Genomic DNA, 19,086 nt, shown 5'->3' with positions numbered 1-19,086 from the left:
CTTGACAGAAATAATAAAGAAAATTCCTCTCTCTTAAAAAAAGAAGATGGCCACGTGGTCACATCTCATTTTTGGCAACGGCATTGGCGTATGTTAATGTTAGTCAGAGAGAGAGAGAGAGCTGGATGGCTTGAAAGTTTCAATGCTTGGAAAATTCCTCTCTCTACTTTCCATTTTCTATTATATATTGTAATTTCTATTGTCTTTCCAATGTGCTTTCTAATTTTAATTGACATTTTTTTTTTAATGTCTGGTGGTTTTCCTGGTTCGTTTATTCATCATATTATTATTCGATCCTGAGGTGCAACGCGTCTTCTTAATGTTAACAAAGAATTAGAAGCGAAAAGACAGAGAGAATGTTTTGAGAATATTCTAGATTTCTTTCAATGTCAACTTGGTTGCATATCCTTTTTTTTCAAAATTATATATATATATATATATATATATGCAATCATCATCTTGAATTACTTAGTCATTTGGTTGTTTAATACATGCAATTATTCTTGCACGTTGAATATCTACTTAGTTGCAACTGTAATTTGGACTTGAATTGCATCCATCTAAAATTGTTTTGCAGAAGATAAAAGTACGTTTTGTCAGTCATGTAACTATTTTAAATTTTTTTATGTCAAATAACCTTTTTTTTTTGGGGGGGACAAAATGGTACTATGTACAAAAGCAACAAGTGTTGTGTGAAACATTTCAAGATTTTGTCGTTGATGGATTACGCAACTATCACACACAAGTCACGCAAAGATAAAGCACACATAAACCCAAAAGTAAATACGCACACAAAGAACATAAGAATTTATAGAGGTTCGGTGTTGTGTCTACGTCCTCTTGGTGATTCCCAAGAAATTCACTAATATGAAAGTATCCTTTTGGTTATAATGAAGAACCCCCTTTGATCTCTCACAAACTCTTAACTCTCTTTTCTCTCACCCTTGACTCAAACCCAATTTGATGCCTTAACTTTCTCACGGTACAATAACCCAGCTCCAAAGTGCCCAATATATGACATATGGCTTTAATACAATTATACAAGGAATAGAAAACTTAGTTACGACCTTTACTGGCTGAAATATCCTATGAAATCTCTGCCATCAAACTTTTCTGCCCAAAATCTTGTAGTGCTTCATATGCCCTTCTGCCAAGTTACCGGGGCACAACTTTAGAATGAAATCTTTGTCATTTCTCTTTAATTTGTTACAGAATCTTATCAACTTGAAAGTTAGGAATATGTACCTGAGCTTATCTCCTATCACCGATTTATATAAGCTATTGCAAGCCTTGTGTGGCTAAGGATGCTTTTGAGTTTGTAAGGCTTAGAGGTGTCTTTCTTGTTTTAACCCTTGGGCTTTTCCTCCCCCATGTAAACCATGTAATGTGCTCCACTGAATTCAATTTGAAAGTATTATTTTTTCTCACTTCTTATTTATATATTTTGAATATATTTTATAACTGGCTGCACAAAGATGGGTTACAAAGTTGGGATTCGACCCGGCCTACAAACACCTTTAGCCATTCTATGTTCATGGGCCGATCGATCAGCAGAAAATTGCAAACTCGACTGCACCTACTCAGACTAATTTCAAAATACATATTTGTGCAAACCAAAACCAAAGGAATAAAAAAAAAAAAAAAAAAAAGACAAAAAAAAGACAAAAGGTTGAGTCTCCTCCAACCAAAAATTAAATAAATTTGGAATTTCTTCATTTTGGCTCCGTCAAATACGTTCTATATATTTCTTCATTTTGGCTCCGTCAAATACGTTCTATATATTTCTTCATTTTGCCTCCGTCAAATACGTTGAAGACTTTCTTTCCAACAGCCACACCACAAACCAAACAAGAGGTTGAAATTTGAAGAGAGAGAGAGAGAGAGAGAGAAGAATTCCAACCCTCCACTATTCTTGTTCATTATTATTGAATGTTATTTTGTGAAGTTATTATATAATAAAATACAAAATTTGATGACTTGTACTCCAAAATAAAAATTTGTGTCTCCAAGCAAACATTTCATCCTCACATCACATGCATTAGAATTTTAAGTTGGACTCTGTTGCATTAATGGGTGCAAAGTAGTCCTAATTTACTTGAAGGCAAATAAATATTTAAACAAAATACCCTATATGAAATGAACTTTAGAAACACATCCAAAGTCCATTTACAAAATATCAAAGAGGCTTTTAACTTCTTATAAATTACAGAACTGCTATCAATTTCTTAAAATAAGCCCAACTCTAAAATCTTATAAAAAACTCAAAATGCTCAATATGGTATCAAAGTAATTTAATAATCAAAATTAAATTTAATAGGGTCAGCTATCATTTTTTGGGTTCGTTTATAGAAATTAAATGGTATAAGATTTATCAATATTATTAGTGCTAAGAATGAGTATATGACTAAATATCTCATTAATAAAAGCCTAATAAGCCCTTTTATGCAAATCTGTTACCATCATACACAAAGACTTTATTTAAGGTGATTAACCGCACAAAGACTCCAGCGATAATTGCACTCCACCCAAACTTAAGTTTCGATTTTTTCCTTTTGTCTAAAAAAAGACGGGCTTGTAGATTAAGTGGTTAAGACAGACTGAGGTGCTTTTGCTGGTAGTACAGTTTTTCTTAGTCAGAGTTGGATGGCTTGGCAAATTACTCGCTACTTCTTCTTTTTCCTATTTTGTTTGATCTGTTTGTAATTTCCACTGTTTTTCCGTTCTGCTTATGCATACAGAGTCAACCACAATTGCCAAAACATGATATAGCTATAATCTCTACCAGACCTTTCTAGATCTCATCCTTGAATCGATCCTGAGGTGCAGCGTAGGTCTTCATAATCATACTATTATTTCCTTCTTAATATTAAATTTGCTGATAAGACGATTAATACGACGCAGCTTCTTTCTTGATCTGGAGGTACTGTCTCTAACTTATTAGCTCTCTCTTATGATTATATATGTTTTCAAAAGGTCGTTATTTGTTGAGATCCTTTGGTCCGTCATTTCTCATTCTCATATACAGCTAATTTGGACCTAGTGTTATTTGCATATTTATGAATATATATACATATATGCATGTTTTGACTTGTAGGAATTTGCAGGTTCTTCTTCTTCTCTTCCTTTTGCTGTCCCCCTTAAAGAAAAGTATGATGTGTCTCTAGTTCAATGGAAAATTTGGGATTGAATTGTTTGTATTGTATTCTTCTCTTTGTGGAGGTGAATATAAAGATGTACAAGTTGACTTATCATACCAGGAATAAAATAAATACATCCTAAAATAGGATTCCCTATTAAATAAGAAATATATTTCCTACTCTAATTGTCCCTTGACTCACGCCAATACTCTCCCTCAAGTTTTTGTGTAGATATCTCTTATGCCCAACTTGACAATTGAGTCATAAAACACCTTTGCTAATACTGTGTGCAACAAAACATTTGCCAACTGTTCTTTCAGATTTCAAAAATGGGATATCAATCAACTTCCCAACAAGTTCTTCCTTAATAAAGTGTCGATCCATTTCAACATGTTTAGTTCTATCATGTTCAATTGGATTGTTTGAAATTTCTCGAGTTGCCTAATTATCATAATAGAGATTCATAATTTCCTTTCCTGCGGTGGAAATCCAATTTCAGTGATTAAATTTCTAAACTAGAGAAGCTCACAAATCCCTGGGTCACACCCCTATACTTGGGCTAAGTTGCAGATTGTGCCACTACATTTTGCTTCTTACTACGCCATGTAATCAGGTTACCTCCCACAAAGGTGAAGTAGCCTGACGTAGAACGTCTGTCTGTAATATTACTATAGCCCAATTTGCATCTGTAAATCCTTTGATATTCAAATGACCTTGTCTCTTGAATATCTAACCTTTTCCTGGAACTCCCTTCAAATAACGCATCACCACTGCCTGATGTTCTTCACTGAGTGAATGCATAAACTGACTAACAACACTAATTGCATAGGCAAGATCAGGACGAGTATGCGACAAATAAATTAGTTTTCCTACTAGTCTATGATATCTTTCTTGGTTTGTTGGTACTTGGTCAGGGTAAATGGCTAGATGATGATTCTGTACAATAGAAGTGTTTGCAGGTGCACACCTTAGCATGCTTGTTAATGTCAACAAATCCAACACATATTTCCTATGATACAAACAAATTCTATCACTAGAGTGTGTAACCAAAAGATGTACATGTCCTAGTCATTTATGCCATAGCCTTAGGAGTCCCTACTTATAGAGGTTGTTTAGCTGTCAAACTATCATTGGCAGGAATGTAGGAGTTCCTATTGTTATAAAAAATATAGTTTTCTTTTTCCGTAATGCCAAATACAAAAACCTTTATATTATAAATGACATATAAACAAATTGGAAAGCTTTTAAGGTACAATGAAACTGACGAAAAATAAATTGATAGGTAAGTAAAAGCAAAATAAATTATAAATAAGAAGGTGACATTGGTACGGTGAAACATGTTAAAGACGTTGTCCTAAAGCCTTTGTAGCCTCCCTACGTGCATGTACTAGCAGTTTACAAGACTCCAAGATATGACCTCTTGTACACAAGCTCAAGATCTATTATGAGCACGTTCATAGACGGATATAGGTATCCAAGTCAAAGAACTATTGCCCAAAATAATAATATAAGTAAAGAAAGTATAAAAAGTATAAGAGGAGAGAATCAGATTGTGGTGGTGATTGTGGTATGCGATATTCTGATGGTGTATTGTGGTTGTTGAAATGTGAAGGAGAAGTGACCTTTTATAGGCATCTAATAACATGTAACCTTCACCACATTAAACTAGAGAATCAAGGCATTCAATGTAGAAATAAAACATAAAAATTAAATATTTATAACCCTCACAATAAATAAAATAAAACAACCAAAATAATTAAATAAATCAAAAGGGTTAAATTTTTAAAACCTTTTTAAAATTCCAACAATTCCTACCTGATGGAGGGAATTCAATTCTAGTGCGAGTGACAACACATTACACAATAGGCTCCCTTATAGGCGTTTTTCATACAAAGTTCTGCTTTTGTATGTTGATCATGTTGGATATCGCTATGATCCGTATTATTTTTGTGTTTAAATTTCTTTAATTTTTCTAGCAGCCCAATTGCATGCTTGTATATGATTTCATTGAAATCATTCCAATTCCTTCTAAGCACAGGTGTATTGGAATGATTCTAATTCCTTACTTCCCATGCATAAAACTTACACATATGGAATAAAAAAATCATGGGAATTCCATTGTAAAATTCTTAATCGGATACCCTCAAAACTAAGAATCAGATCAACTAGGGGATTCCGATTCCTTATTCTCAAATTCTTAAGTTCCTTGTTTCATCAATTCTAAGCTCTAGTATACTATGGTAAGTGAAGTTGCGGAGAGACTAATTGCTAAGTGAGAAACAATACAACTAAGAAGGGATTAAGTTGCACCTCAACAATCATAATGTAATTTAAGCAAGAGAGAGATTGTCTTAATTTTTAGGCGCAATTGCATGCAGAGACTGATCAATCAGACTTTCTGACGCAGCGAGATATAAGGGATAGGGAGATAAAATGATAACCCTACAAGTAACAATGCCATAATCGAACACCAAACTAGAATCCACTAGAGAAATTGAGTAAACCTCAAATATATTGATTGAAAATAAGATGAATAATCTCATGATGCTCCAATGCATTCCTTTTATACAAGAGAAACCCTAGACTTTTTTGGAAAGCCAATGAGAAACCCTAGACTTTCTTGGAAAGCCAATGAGAAACCCTAGACTTGCTAAAAAAGCTAATTAGAAAACAAAAAGGAAAATAATAAAAGTTTCCCAAAATATTCTAAAAACTTTAAACACTGAAAAGTCAAAGTAAATGATAGAATTTGGTTAAAATAGCTCATACTTCACCTGAATAGCAATGAGTTGCATTTGTCACACAGTTCTCTTTGAAATGGTAGGTCATGAGCCCGATTCTGAGCTCGGGGCCCATACTTGCACATATTGGGCTTTTTGGCGTGGACGACATGCACGCTTGTCCAGCTGTTCTTCGATCAACTAGGCCATATGTTCTACATCCGTCCCTTCCACTTCGGAAGAACTCAACCCTGAGTTATCTTCAGGATAGAGAGGATCATCGTTATGGAATGCATATAGGTCAATAACATTAAAAGTGCTTGAAATCTTCATGGATGGGGGCACGTCCACAACATAAGCAATGTCGTAGATCTTCTTTAGAATCTTGTAAGGACCATATTTGCAAAGATATAACTTGCGATGAGTACCCACTAGAAACCTCTCCTTCTTCAAATAGACCATGATGGAGTCGTCTTTATTGAACACCTTGACTCATTTATGTTTGTCTACGACAACTTTGTATTTAGCATTGGTTTTCTCCAACCTCTCCCTGACCTCATTGTTCACCGCTTGGACGTTTTTTGCCATATGCTCAGCTGTGGTACTTACTCCATGGGCCTTGGGTAGCTTCACTAAATCAATCACATGGTTAGGAACTGAAGTGTAAATCAAAGCAAAATGTGATTTTTCTGTGGCACTGTGAACATCGCTGTTATAGGCAAACTCCACTTGTGGTAGTGCATTATCCCACTGTTTGGGTTTGTCTTCACAGATGCTATGGATCATGTTACCCAAAGTTCTGTTAGTAACTTCATGTCGGCCATCAATTTGGGGATGTGCGGTATTGATGCGATTAAGGGCGGTTTCAAACATCTTCCATAAAGTAACCCAGGAGTGACTAAGGAACTTTGTGTCACGATCAGAGGTGATGAATTTGGGCATGCCATGAAAACGAACAACCTCCCTGAAAAACAATTTGGTTATGCTAGCAGCATCATTCGTTTTCTTGCACGTGATGAAGTACGCCATCTTGGAGAATCTGTCAACAATAACAAAACTAGAATCTACTCTCCTTTGTGTACGAGGGAGTCCCAACACGAAGTCCATTGAAAGGTCCTACCAAATATCATTAAGCATAGGCAAAGGCGTGTAAAAACTAGTATTTTGAGACTGACTCAAAGCATCTGCCACACGATTAAGTACGATTTATGTTTAATCACAAAGGAATTTCTGCGGAAGTACTCCACCTATATGCATCTTGCTCATGGATTTCTGACAGTGTTGAGGAACTTCAGGGCACAGTGATCTGTATAAAGTACAAATTCTCGTTGTACCAAGTAGTGCTCCCCCTTTGTTTCAAAGCGAACGAACTACTCATAAAATTCTTCCTCGTAAGGACTCCATTTTTGGTGAGCTTCACTAAGTTTCTCACTAAAAAAGGTCACTAGTTTCTTCTCTTGAGACAAAACTGCACTTACTCCCACCCCACTTGCATCACATTCAACCTCGAATATCTTCTTAAAGTTAGGAAGTGCTGGGGCCCACCGTAGCGATTATGCGACTTGAAATGCTTAATGAAAGGCGATACCCTACAAAACTTTCCTTACTTTTAAACACTCCCAGTGATGGTGCGATAATGGTGCTAAAATCACAAACAAAGGCCTTCAATAAAAGGTAGCCAACCATGCAAGCTTCTCAACTCACTTACTATTCTTGGGTAGGCCTAGTTTAATCACTATCCTTCATAGCTAGCATTCTCATCATCCACCTGAATGCCATCATCACCAATAACTTAACCTAGAAAAGAGTAATTTATTGGTGAAAAAATTCAGTGATTTTTCGGTTGATAAAAGTTGGTTTTTCCTCCAAAACTCGAAGGACCTAGTTCATAAGGCACATAAAAAGTGCTTGGCGCATTTGATAAACAAAAGACATCACTATCCACTTTACAAGCCATCCTTGCTTTTGAATGCAATTTTCCTCATCACATGGCTTGATCGAATCAATGGTAGCAACTTTGAAGGTCCATCTTGAAAACACCTTAGAACACTCTAACCCATCCGATTGTCTTTGGCATTAAGTATTACCTTGCAACCATTTGATAGTAATTTTGTTGGTCGCCTACTATCAACATGCTATCATACATGTTTTGTCTTTCTTAGGCACCCGGAATACTAGGACTACTGGGGACTCAATGCTCTCACGGATAACCTTTTTGTGTAACTCTTTTATCCTCTCTCTCATAGATGTCATTCTCCATTCGACATGCTTAATGTGGTAGATTAGGAGACACTCCGGACACCAAATCAATCAGTCTTGGATATCCCTCATAGGAGAGTACCTTGGTTGGGTAGGTCGTCGACAATCAACTCTTAAATGCCCAAAAATTTTCTTTACTTCTTGTTGGGTTCCAGCTTTCGAGTCAGAATCCATTCTCATGCCCTCATCTGGCAATGATAAATTGTTTTAGGATCTTCTATGACTTCTAAGCATCCACGTTCATTTACTAATGCTCATTGAAAGCTGGAGATTCATGGTGGTATTTTCTTAGGTTTGCCAAAGTCGTTCCAAAGGGAGACATAACAATTTAGGAGCCTTAATTAGAAAAATACCGTTATCAGCGTCATATAAGTGGCATACATATCAAATTTGCCTAGGTCTACCAACGAAATGTGATTAGCATCCATATCAATAATATCACAAAGAACCTCAGACTAACAGTGAACTTGCAATGCTTACCAATGGACAACGGTATCTTACAAACTCCTGTGACTTGAATTGAAGGGCCTCTCTTCACCCATCTCAAGGAATAAGGTGATTCATGCTTCTCCGTTGGCAACTTTAAATAATCCAAAACTTTTTTGGATGTGAGATTCTCACAACTGCCACCATTGATAATTAAACTACTCACCTTGTTGTTGTCGGTACAAAAAGATTGAAAGATCTTATGCCGCTGCACTTCCTCTTGTCTTGGTGCGAGTAACAACCATTGCAAGACTAGGTTAATTAATTTGTTGCCTTCCTTATAGACGAAATCACCTCCTTCATACTTTTCATTAGCACCATGATCCTCATTCGCTTCAACCAAGTTAACTTGCCGACGATTGGGACAATTGTTGGATTTGTGGCCTAGTTTGCCGCAACGATAATAGTGATCTCCATAAGGTTTTGCATATGGATTCAATCTCTGGACTTATCCTCGGTGACTACTACGCCTTCTGCACTTTCCCTTTGTGCCTTGCCATTTGTTAGTATTATTATTCCTGGAACTTGTGCAGCTTCTTTACCTTTGTCTTTGCAGGGATAGGTGAATTGGCAGATTTCTTCGAAACTTGCTAGAACTCGATCGTTTCTCGTTCTCCATAAGCTCACCGCCTTGAGGGCCATGCTATTGGCCTGCTTGCACGGTTCAAAAGTCTACAATCCAATTCGATCTTGGATGGAAGGTTTAAGCCATTCATATACCTAGCACTTGTTGACTATCGGTTTCATCAAGGTTATTATGCTTTGCAGGCTAAAAATTCAGATGTATACTTTGCCATCGTTCTATGGCCTCGGATGCAATTGTGGTAGTATGGTACAAATATTGCTTAAAGTCCGGGAGGAATCATTGAGTCATTAATTGCTTCGGAGATTTGCCTTACCTTTTGTGCATCTCTCTGTAATTGATTCCACCATACTGCAACACTTCTTTTGAGATGAAAAACTAGCCATTAGCTTCACCATCTTCACCTTGGGAACCTCTATAAGTTCAAAAAACCTCTCCACTTCAACAAGCCAATCCAATAAATCTTCAACTTGTATGTGCCCATTGAAATATGGGATTTCAGTCTTCATACGATAGTCTTCTTGGCGTTGGTTATTGGGTTGGACATGATTGTCATGAATTTCTTCCTCCGACTCCTCATCACTATCTTCTTGACGAGGGTGCCATGGGGGACGTAGTTCGCTACGTTGGGTCTTCTCTCTCTGTTTTCGTTTGGTCGTGCTTGGTTTCCTAAGGTCAGGATCATCTGACATAGACCCTTGATTGCTGTATTTAATTCATCACGAGTGATTGGTTCCCCATCTCCACGGGTCCTCTCTTCTCCGTCTAGACGAGCCATTGGAGGGACTTCAAGTCAGGCAAAAATCTACTATGATACCGACTGATGCAGCGAGATATAAAGAATAGGGAGATCGAATGATAATAATGACGGAATCCACCAGAGAAATTGAGTAAACCTCAAATATATTGATTAAAAATAGGATGAATAATCTCATGATGCTCCAATGCATTCCTTTTATACAAGAGAAACCATAGACTTGCTTGGAAAGCCAATGAGAAACCCTAGACTTGCTAAGAAAGCTAATTAGAAAAGAAAAAGGAAAATAATAAAAGTCTCCCAAAATAGTCTAAAAACTTTAAACACTGAAAAGTCAAAGTAAACTATAGACTTTGGCTAAAATAGCCTCATACATCACTGCAAAGCAGTGTGTTGCATTTTTCACGCCGTTGTCTCCGAAACGATAGGTCATGCGCTAGATTCTGAGGCTAAGGCACGCATGGCCTGTTCCAGCTGTTTCGATCAACTCGCCATATGTTCTACATCACTTTGTATTTGATTATATCCACACAAGTTGTGTGGGCAAATGAAGTATGAAGGATAGCATATCCTATGCGTCTTGAAGCATCTTTCATCCTCTCATTATCATTCCAACTTAAACACTTCTTCCGTGAGCCATTCCCACATATTTTGTAAAGAAAAATCTGTAAGAGGAATTCTTGGTATGTAAGGAAAGTCACAAGTCACTCAACACTTGATTATATGCACTAATTTACAAGGGGAAAATCCTTTGCTAAGAGTGTAAGAGGGGGTCATTGCGTTGCCACTCCCATGTACCATTCTTCAGAGGTAATTTTACTTTTCTTTTTCCATGGCTGATGATTTTCCTGGATCGTTTTGTAGCTTTGTGCATATAGCCAAGTCAAACAATTGCTAAACTAAAATCTGATCTAGCTAGTCTCAGCAACTGCTTTTATATTCCCTTTCTTTCTAAACAACAAAAGGCCACAAATCTCTCAAGCTGCCAGTGGCAACTTATTTCTAGCTCTCTTTGTCTCTTGCTTAAACGGGTCCTCGGGTGCAACTTAATTAACCCCTTCCATCTCCAATACCAGATTCTCTTTCTTCTATAACTAAATACTCATAAACATACGAAAGAGAGGGATATGGAGTTCATTGGGTGCTTTCTAGTTTTCATCATCATCATCATGACTCTGTTCTACACGGGTTTCAGATCATTTACATCTTCTTCTTCTTCTTCTTCTTCTACTTCTTCTGTTGCTGCTGCTGATATTGATATCCCTCCTCTTCAAGAAAAGTATGATGTGTTTATTAGTTTTAGAGGTAAGGATACCCGCCGTACTTTTACCAGCCATCTCTATCATGCTTTATGTGGGAAGAAAATCGAAACCTACATAGATTACAGGCTTGTGAGAGGAGATGAAATTGTGCCTGCCCTCGTCGAAGCAATCAAGAGATCAGCAATTTCGGTAATCATTTTCTCAGAAAACTATGCTTCTTCTACTTGGTGTCTGGATGAACTTGTGCATATACTAGAATGCAAGCAAAAAAATGGCCAGTTGGTTATACCCATTTTTTACGACATCAATCCATCAAATGTACGGAAACAACAGGGAAGTTATGCGCTTGCATTTCGTCATCTTGAAAAATGTTTCAGGGATAGTAACGACAAGGTGCACAAGTGGAGGGCTGCATTGACAGAAGCAGCCAGTCTATCTGGGTTTGATGATTCAGAAAAAACAGAGTAATTAGTTCTGTAACTTATATTTTGAGTTCTACTTGTGACTATTTAATTAGGCTGGTATACTTACTGACAATTTGTTTGTTTGTCCTTTATATTTATATATGCCAGGTTGGAGGCCAATTTAGTTAAAAGAGTTGTCCAAGATATTTGGGCCAAATTGCACCGGGAATCGTCAATTGATTTAAGGGGCCTGGTAGGAATTGAAAGGAAAATTGAGAAAATTGAGTCGTTATTGTGCTTGGATTCACCATGTGTTCGCTGTGTAGGTATTTGGGGAATGGGTGGTATTGGCAAGACCACCCTTGCGGATGCTATATTTCTAAGGTTGACCCCTAAATTTGAAGCTCATTGTTTTCATGCAAATGTTAGGGAGAAATCAGAACAAACGGATGGACTGAATCAGTTGCGAAATAAACTTCTTGGTGAGATATTAAAAGAAAAAGATCTAAATATCGACACTCCTTCTATACCACCTATTACTCGATATAGGCTCAGCAGCACAAAGGCGCTCATTGTTCTTGATGATGTGAACGCTCCAAGCCAACTAGAATTTCTTGTTGGTCATCATGATCAGTTTTGCCAAGGAAGTCGAATCATTATAACTGCTAGAGATAAGGGCCTACTTGAGCAAAAAGTTGACCATGATAAGATATACAAGGTTGAGGGATTAAGTTCCGAAGAAGCTCTTCAGCTCTTTCATTCGCATGCTTTCAGAAATAAGTCTCTAACAACAGATTACACTGAGTTGTCAAGAAAGGTGGTAGATTATATTGAAGGCATTCCATTAGCTCTTAAAGTTATGGGGTCCTTATTCCTTGGTTGCAAGAGCAAACAAGAGTGGGAAGATCAACTGAATAAATTGAAACGATTTCCAAGCGAAGAAATCAAGAAAGCATTGAGAGTAAGTTACGATGGATTAGAAGAAAATGAGAAGGAGATATTTCTTGATATAGCATGTTTTCATAAAGGCTATAGCAGGAATTATGTAAAAGAGTCATTAGATGGACGTGGTTTCTGTGGGGAAGTCGGAATCAAAGTTCTCATTGATAGGTCTCTCATATCAATTTCAAAAGGACGAATAGAGATGCATGATTTGGTGCAAGAAATGGGTAGGGCAATTGTTTGTGAACAACGTATTGAAGAACGCAGTAGGTTGTTCACAGCAAGGGATGTCTATCAATTATTGAATAACCAGGTAATTTAATTATGTTATATGCACATTTGACTAAACTTTTTGTATATTAGTTCACTTTTTATACTTTGCACTTGATTTTCAGAGAGCTGCAACTGTTCAAGCCATATCCCTTGACTGGTCTGAGATTGAAAAGCTAAACTTGAATGATGCAGACTTCAAAAAGATGTATCAACTGAGATGGCTACATGTTGGTTATTCTTGGTTTCTTGAACACCACACATTAATTGGTTCTCTTGATCTTCCCAATTATCTTAGTTATCTTAACTGGGAGAGATATCCTTTGCAATCCTTGCCATCCAAATTTTCTCCTGTAAATCTTGTTGAGCTTCGTCTGCCGTACAGCCAAGTTACTGGGTCGCAACTTTGGAATGAAGAGCAGGTATATATGCTTATCTTAGTTTTTGTATAACGTGCAAGATAAGTTATTAATTATTGTCAACCCTCTTTCATTTGTTACAGAAGCTTATCAACTTAAAAGTGATCAGTCTTCGTTTCTGCGAATATCTAACTGAAGTTCCAAATCTCTCTCGGAGTCTAAAAATTGTACATATAGATCTTCGTGGTTGTGTAAGTTTGGTTGAAATTCCTTCGTATTTTCAAACACTTGACAAGCTTACTTATCTTGAACTTGGGGGCTGCACAAATCTCAAAAATCTTCCCGAAATTCCATGTAATGTTGAATTCTTAGATTTGTCTAAGACAGCAATAAAGGAATTGCCATCAACAGTTTGGTCTCACAAAAAAATTACTTACTTTGATATTACAAATTGTAAATTCCTTGAGAAACTTCCAGGCCGCAGTTGTAAGCTGAATGTCTTGGGTACTTTTAGTCTAGAGGGTTGCGTATCTCTTTGCGAGTTTTCAGAGCTTCCCAGGAATACAACAGTGCTAGATTTGAGGGGCACAACAATAAAAGAATTGCCCTCATCAATTGAGTTTGTCTCTAGTCTCACTACAATTAAACTGGAAGCTTGCAAAAGCCTTGTGAGTCTCCCAACGAACATTTGGGGGTTGAAATCCCTTGAGAGCCTTGATCTCAGTCGCTGCTCCAAATTTCAATACTTCCCAGAAGTCTCGGAGCCCGTGGAACATCTGGAGTTTCTAAATTTATCAGGTACAGCGGTTAAAGAACTACCCCCATCAATTGGAAATCTAGTTGCCCTTCGAAAATTAGACCTCCACATGTGCAAGAACCTTGAGGTTGTCCCAAACAGCATCTACAATTTAAGCAACCTTAAAACTCTCAGGTTTGATGGATGTTCGGAACTGAAGAAATTGCCTCCTGTCTCAGTAGACTTAGTCGGTTTGCTCTCTTTGGAAGCACTAAACCTCAGTTATTGCAGTATACAAGAAATCCCTGATGGTCTCGTTTGCTTAACCTCATTACAAGAGTTAAATCTGAACAATGCCAAAATTAAGAGCATACCTGGAAGCATCAAACAAGCAGCTGAGTTGTCTTGCCTGTGCCTAAGCGATTGCAAGAACCTTGAATCTTTACCAGAGCTCCCCCCATTGCTACAACGTCTTGAAGCAGGTGGTTGCACGTCACTGAAGACAGTGTCAAGTTCAAGCACTGCACTCATACAATGTTGGGACGAATATATATTTTCTCGAAGGCTTCATGAGAAACATATATTTTCTAGTTGCCCAAATTTGGATCCGAATGCACGAAGCAACATAATGGCTGATGCACAGCTTAGAATTATGCGAATGGCAACTGCATCATCAAAGTTTAAAGAAGAAAAAATTGAACGAGCATCATATGATTCAGATGATGAATTTTTTATGCATGATGTGATTCAGGTCTCTCTATCTCTTTCTTTCTTCATCTCTCTTTCTCTCTACCTCACACACACACTCTGTCTGTCTCACTCACTTCTGTTGAAGCAGCTGCTATTTATTTCACGAGTTTAATAACTATGGTGTCCATATCTGTGGTACAGGAAAGTTTTTGTGGGAGATGTTTAGTTGCCATTAAATGTCCAGGGTATGACATTCCAAATTGGTTCAGCCATCAAAGTGAGGGATCTTCAGTAAAGATTCAGCTTCCTCCTGATTGGTTTAGCACAGATTTCTTGGGTTTCATTCTATCTCTTGTCGTTGCATATGCTCCTTTGTATATGAAGATTAGATGGAAGTACAGCTTCAAAGCTAGTAACGGGGAAAGCCATGAAATAAAAAATAGTTTGTATAATCCGTATCTGTTTGGAAGCAGTTTCCAAGATTCTCATGAGGTGTTTGTATGGTGGTATAATGTCTTTGAAGTTGTAGAGGCAGCTCAAATCCCCACTGCATTTTACAAACTTGTTACCGAGGTCTATGTTGACTTCAGCATAGACAAATATTCCGCCTACAGACCCATTCCGGAGAAGTGTGGGGTCTGTCTGTTGTATGGCGAAGATGCTGAGATCATAAAGCAGAGGGCTTTGTAGATCAAGCCCTTTGCTTTGAGTTGTTGCAAGCTCAAGCTCAAGCTCAAATTCAAATTTTGTTTTTATTTGAGCTGTTGCAAGCTTTGTGGCTGAGGATGCTTTTGAGTTTGTTAGGCTTAGGAATGTCTTTCTTGTTTTAAACCTTCGGCCTCTCCATCACCAAGCTTTTTGGCTGAGGATGTCTTTCAGTTTTACTTCTTATTTAGATATTAAAATTTTATTTTACATGAGTTGTGTTCCAGCTTGAAGAAGTTGTAAAAGAGAAAAAGTAAAGCCTGAAGAAGTTGTAAAAGATCCTAAACCTATTTTCCTTTTCTCTCATGTCATATAAACATTCCTACCTTCTGGCAAGAATCATCGGCGAAAAAGAAAAAAAAGAAAAAAAAGTTCGAGTAGCCTCATTACAGGTTCAAAAATCTGAATAGGATTCTCTGTATAGGATAGGTTGCCTCCATTCTGTTTGTTGGATTTTAGAGGTGTGTGATGCTCTGATACCACTTGGCTAATCCTCACCACCTTAGGTCGATTAGCTAGATAGCTAGCTAGTTTAGATTGCTAGCTTACTAGCTTAGGTTAGGTAGCTATATTTTGCTCCACCTTGCTATATTGCATTGCATGCCTATTTATAGGCAAGGTGTTGCCGCCATTGTCACCGACTTGGCATATTCATTCAAGCCACAAGTTGTAGTCTTGCTCTAGAGAGTTCTTCCACCGCCATACTCTAGCCATTAACTTGTCACTCTCTAGAATAATCTTGCATATTCCTTCATGTGTGCAGAGCCAGTCCATTGATTTTGGAGGCCTTGTGCAAATATGGATGTGTGGCCCTATATATACAAGTAGGAAAAAAAAAAATCCATATAGAAACAAAAATTTCTGACACGGGAAAACACATTCGGAAAAAGTTTCCCAGAAAAATTTCTTTAGTCACCCTTCCAAATCACAGAGCTGATAAATTGATTTTCCAATTTCAATGCTTAGAGAATTCTCATGTGAATAAGGGAGGGAGAAAAGAATTGTGATTTTGGGGAAAGGCTAAAGCTTAGGTTTTTACAATCCAAAATTTGATGGAAGAGGGTGGTACACTGGTCCTGAAGAGAAATGACTTTATTTTGATGGAGGAGAGTGAGAAAGACTTACTGAAAGAGAAAAGAATATTAGAATGGTTTTGCAGCTTGAGAGTTGAGAAGAGGAAAATGAATTAAATTAGGGCCTCTACTCTCTAAGTCGTAGAATTTGTTGATAATTAATATTCAATTCAATTTTGGTTTTGGTGCCTTGCATGTGGTGTTGTGGGGTGATATTTAATATTTCATTTTTATTTTCATGTTTTAGTTAATTTAATGGGTTGACTTGGAAAAATTTGGAGGCCCTGTGCAGTCGCACACCTCACACACCCCATGGGCCGCCTCTGCATGTGTGCCGACATTGTTGGTGTGCTACTCCAGAATTCTAGGCTCGTGCTTTATTCATGATTCTTCTAGAATAGTCTAGATGACAAATGAGCATTAGTTTTCAACACTGTTATTCCAATGCCGATGCTGCTGCTCAACTACCGAGGCCTTTTATGAACATTGTGCTTCCATGTTTTTACTACAATACTAGTGTAACAAAATCAATATTGCCCATATAAGCAACCTACATCAAAACGAGCAAACAATTTGGTGAAAAATTCGTTTAGACGAATTAGCTAACTCGCAGAAGTGGGAAATCTAGTCTAGTCTTCTCCTAATTAATTCAGTATAGTTTGAAGAGAACTCTTCCAGCCTCGCTGGTGAGGTTTAAGTAGAGGTGTCAAACGGCATGTACGGGCCGCCCATCCCATTTAGTCTAGTCTCAAGAGAACTCTCTAGTTACTGGTGAGGTTTTAAGAGGTGTCAAACGGGCACGTCGGGCTGGCCATCCCATTTAAACTCATGTTTTTAACTTTTGTGTTGGGTCGGCCCATTTAATTTATCGGTCAGGTCGTGCACCAGCCCATTTAATAAAATCATTGATCTCGGCCCAGCCCAAAGCCCATGTCCATATTGAAACGAGCCGGGCCGGGCTGGGCTCATGCCTGGCCCGTCCTCGTCCTCGTGCCATACTCGAGCCCAAGAACCAATTCATTTAATTTGAATTTTTTTCACTTGATTTTTCTTCCACTAGATAATTCAAATTAAAAATATAATTAGAGGCAAGAAATGATGAACTATTTGAAAACATTAATCAATCAAACATCCAAACAATATGAAATGGCGAATGACAAAAAATATCCAACTCCACACAGTCCACTTCAACTTTTCATCTTTAAACAACTTAATATTTTATATGTGAAAAAATGTCTTGTTTTGATTATAAGAGAAGTCATATGTACTGATTAGATATCAAGTCCAATGTTGTTTAATTAATTTGTAGTTGATATGTTTAATTAATTAAGGACCCAAGTAATTTTCCTAAAATGAAAGACATCAAATATATATTTTTGATTAAAAATATATATATGTATATATATATATATATAAACAATGACATTAGATGTCAAATTATTGCATTTTGACTTTTGAGAAAGAAAAAAATGTTAAGTGGGCCGTGCTTGGGCTCGTGTCGCGTGCTTGAAGCATGTTTGCAAGCCTCACGCGCCATGTTGGCCCATGGGCCACCCGATCCATTAGATCTCATTTTTATCTGCCTGCCCATTAATATTCTGCGTGCAGGCGGCCTGTGCCTCATTTAAATGGGCTGGCTCAGGTTTGTCTGGCCGGTTCGTCCCATTTGACACCTCTAGGTTTAAGTAGAAGACCTGGATCTAAAACTTTTACAATAGGCACTACTTTCCCCCGAGACCCAATTTACATTCATTTAAGTAGAAAACCATCCTATGGAATCTGCATGTTGTATGCCCGAGATGTTGAGATCATTAAGAGCATCTCCACCCACAAGGGCTAAGTCTAAGGCAAGGGCAAGCAAGGGTTGCAACTATTCACGTGAATAGTGTCAGCCTTTGCATTTGTGGTTCCACCCATGAGGGCAAAGTCTAAGGCAAGTCAAGGGCAAGAAAAAAAAATATATATGCAACAAAATATAAAATTGTTATGTATTTATAGGGAAAGTGAATAAAATTGTTATGTATTTATAGGGAAAATATCCATAATTTTTTGGTTTTATTTTTTTTAAAATTGAATTTTTTATAATTTTTTTGAATTTTTTGTCGACGTCAAGATAACATCTTCGCCACTGACGTCAAGATAACACTGCACGACGTCACGCCTGCCTGGCCCTCATGCGAAGTTGCCCTTGGGCCCTGCCAGTGGTGGGACCCACCATTGCGAGCTCTTTCTACGCCTTACCGAGGAGTTGGCGCTGTGGGGGCCTTTTGCCCAGTTTGGGTGAGCGCTGGACTTGCTCTAAGCCAATGAGTTTGTAGCTCCAGTAGTTAGGAATATTTACCAAATCTCATGTGTTGAAACCCTTTGTAAGTGCTTGAAAAGGTTTTGGTATGCCTTAGCCTGTAATGGGATAACCTCCGCTCACTCTGAACTTTTTTTTAACCAAAAATAAATTAAAATTCCCAATCACGCATTGCAAACCTTGTGGCTGAGGATGCTTTTGAGTTTGTCAGGCTTAGAGGTGCCTTTCTTGTTTTAACCCTTCGGCTTTTCCTTGAATTCAATGTCAATATTGTCAAACAAGCTAAATTTGTAATTTTTTTTTCTCTTAATAACTTCTTATTTATATATTTTGAATTTAATTTTTTATGTCGCTGTAAACAGATGGGTTACATAGTTGGGATTCGACCCGGCCCATAAACA

General features: G+C 37.5%; 1 protein-coding gene and 1 long non-coding RNA gene across 2 annotated transcripts; both read left to right on the top strand.

Moving 5' to 3' along the window:
• Positions 1 to 2,529: 2,529 nt before the first annotated feature.
• On the top strand, positions 2,530 to 3,305 carry LOC148920285 (uncharacterized). The gene is made up of 2 exons (XR_016124243.1): positions 2,530 to 2,920; positions 3,105 to 3,305. It is a non-coding gene; the product is annotated as an uncharacterized LOC148920285 (long non-coding RNA).
• A 7,398-nt stretch (positions 3,306 to 10,703) lies between these two features.
• Positions 10,704 to 15,649, top strand: LOC148920284 (disease resistance-like protein DSC1). The gene is made up of 5 exons (XM_089046350.1): positions 10,704 to 11,668; positions 11,777 to 12,863; positions 12,946 to 13,242; positions 13,323 to 14,666; positions 14,807 to 15,649. Exons 1-5 carry the CDS (start codon positions 11,070 to 11,072, stop codon positions 15,293 to 15,295), a joined length of 3,816 nt encoding a protein of 1,271 aa, XP_088902476.1. The 5' UTR covers positions 10,704 to 11,069; the 3' UTR covers positions 15,296 to 15,649.
• Positions 15,650 to 19,086: the final 3,437 nt, after the last annotated feature.

The sequence above is a fragment of the Prunus mume genome, linkage group LG2 (genome assembly GCF_029339155.1).
Source record: "Prunus mume cultivar Tortuosa linkage group LG2, ASM2933915v1, whole genome shotgun sequence".
NCBI lineage: Eukaryota > Viridiplantae > Streptophyta > Magnoliopsida > Rosales > Rosaceae > Prunus > Prunus mume.
This window is presented reverse-complemented; position numbering and strand designations above follow the sequence as displayed.

Excerpts from the sequence above, each read along its gene's own strand:
- LOC148920284 (XM_089046350.1), top strand. The coding sequence starts at position 11,070 with ATGGAGTTCATTGGGTGCTTTCTAGTTTTCATCATCATCATCATGACT. Across the intron at positions 11,669-11,776 it reads GATGATTCAGAAAAAACAGA|GTTGGAGGCCAATTTAGTTA; the intron begins GTAATTAGTTCT and ends TATATATGCCAG. Across the intron at positions 12,864-12,945 it reads ATCAATTATTGAATAACCAG|AGAGCTGCAACTGTTCAAGC; the intron begins GTAATTTAATTA and ends CTTGATTTTCAG.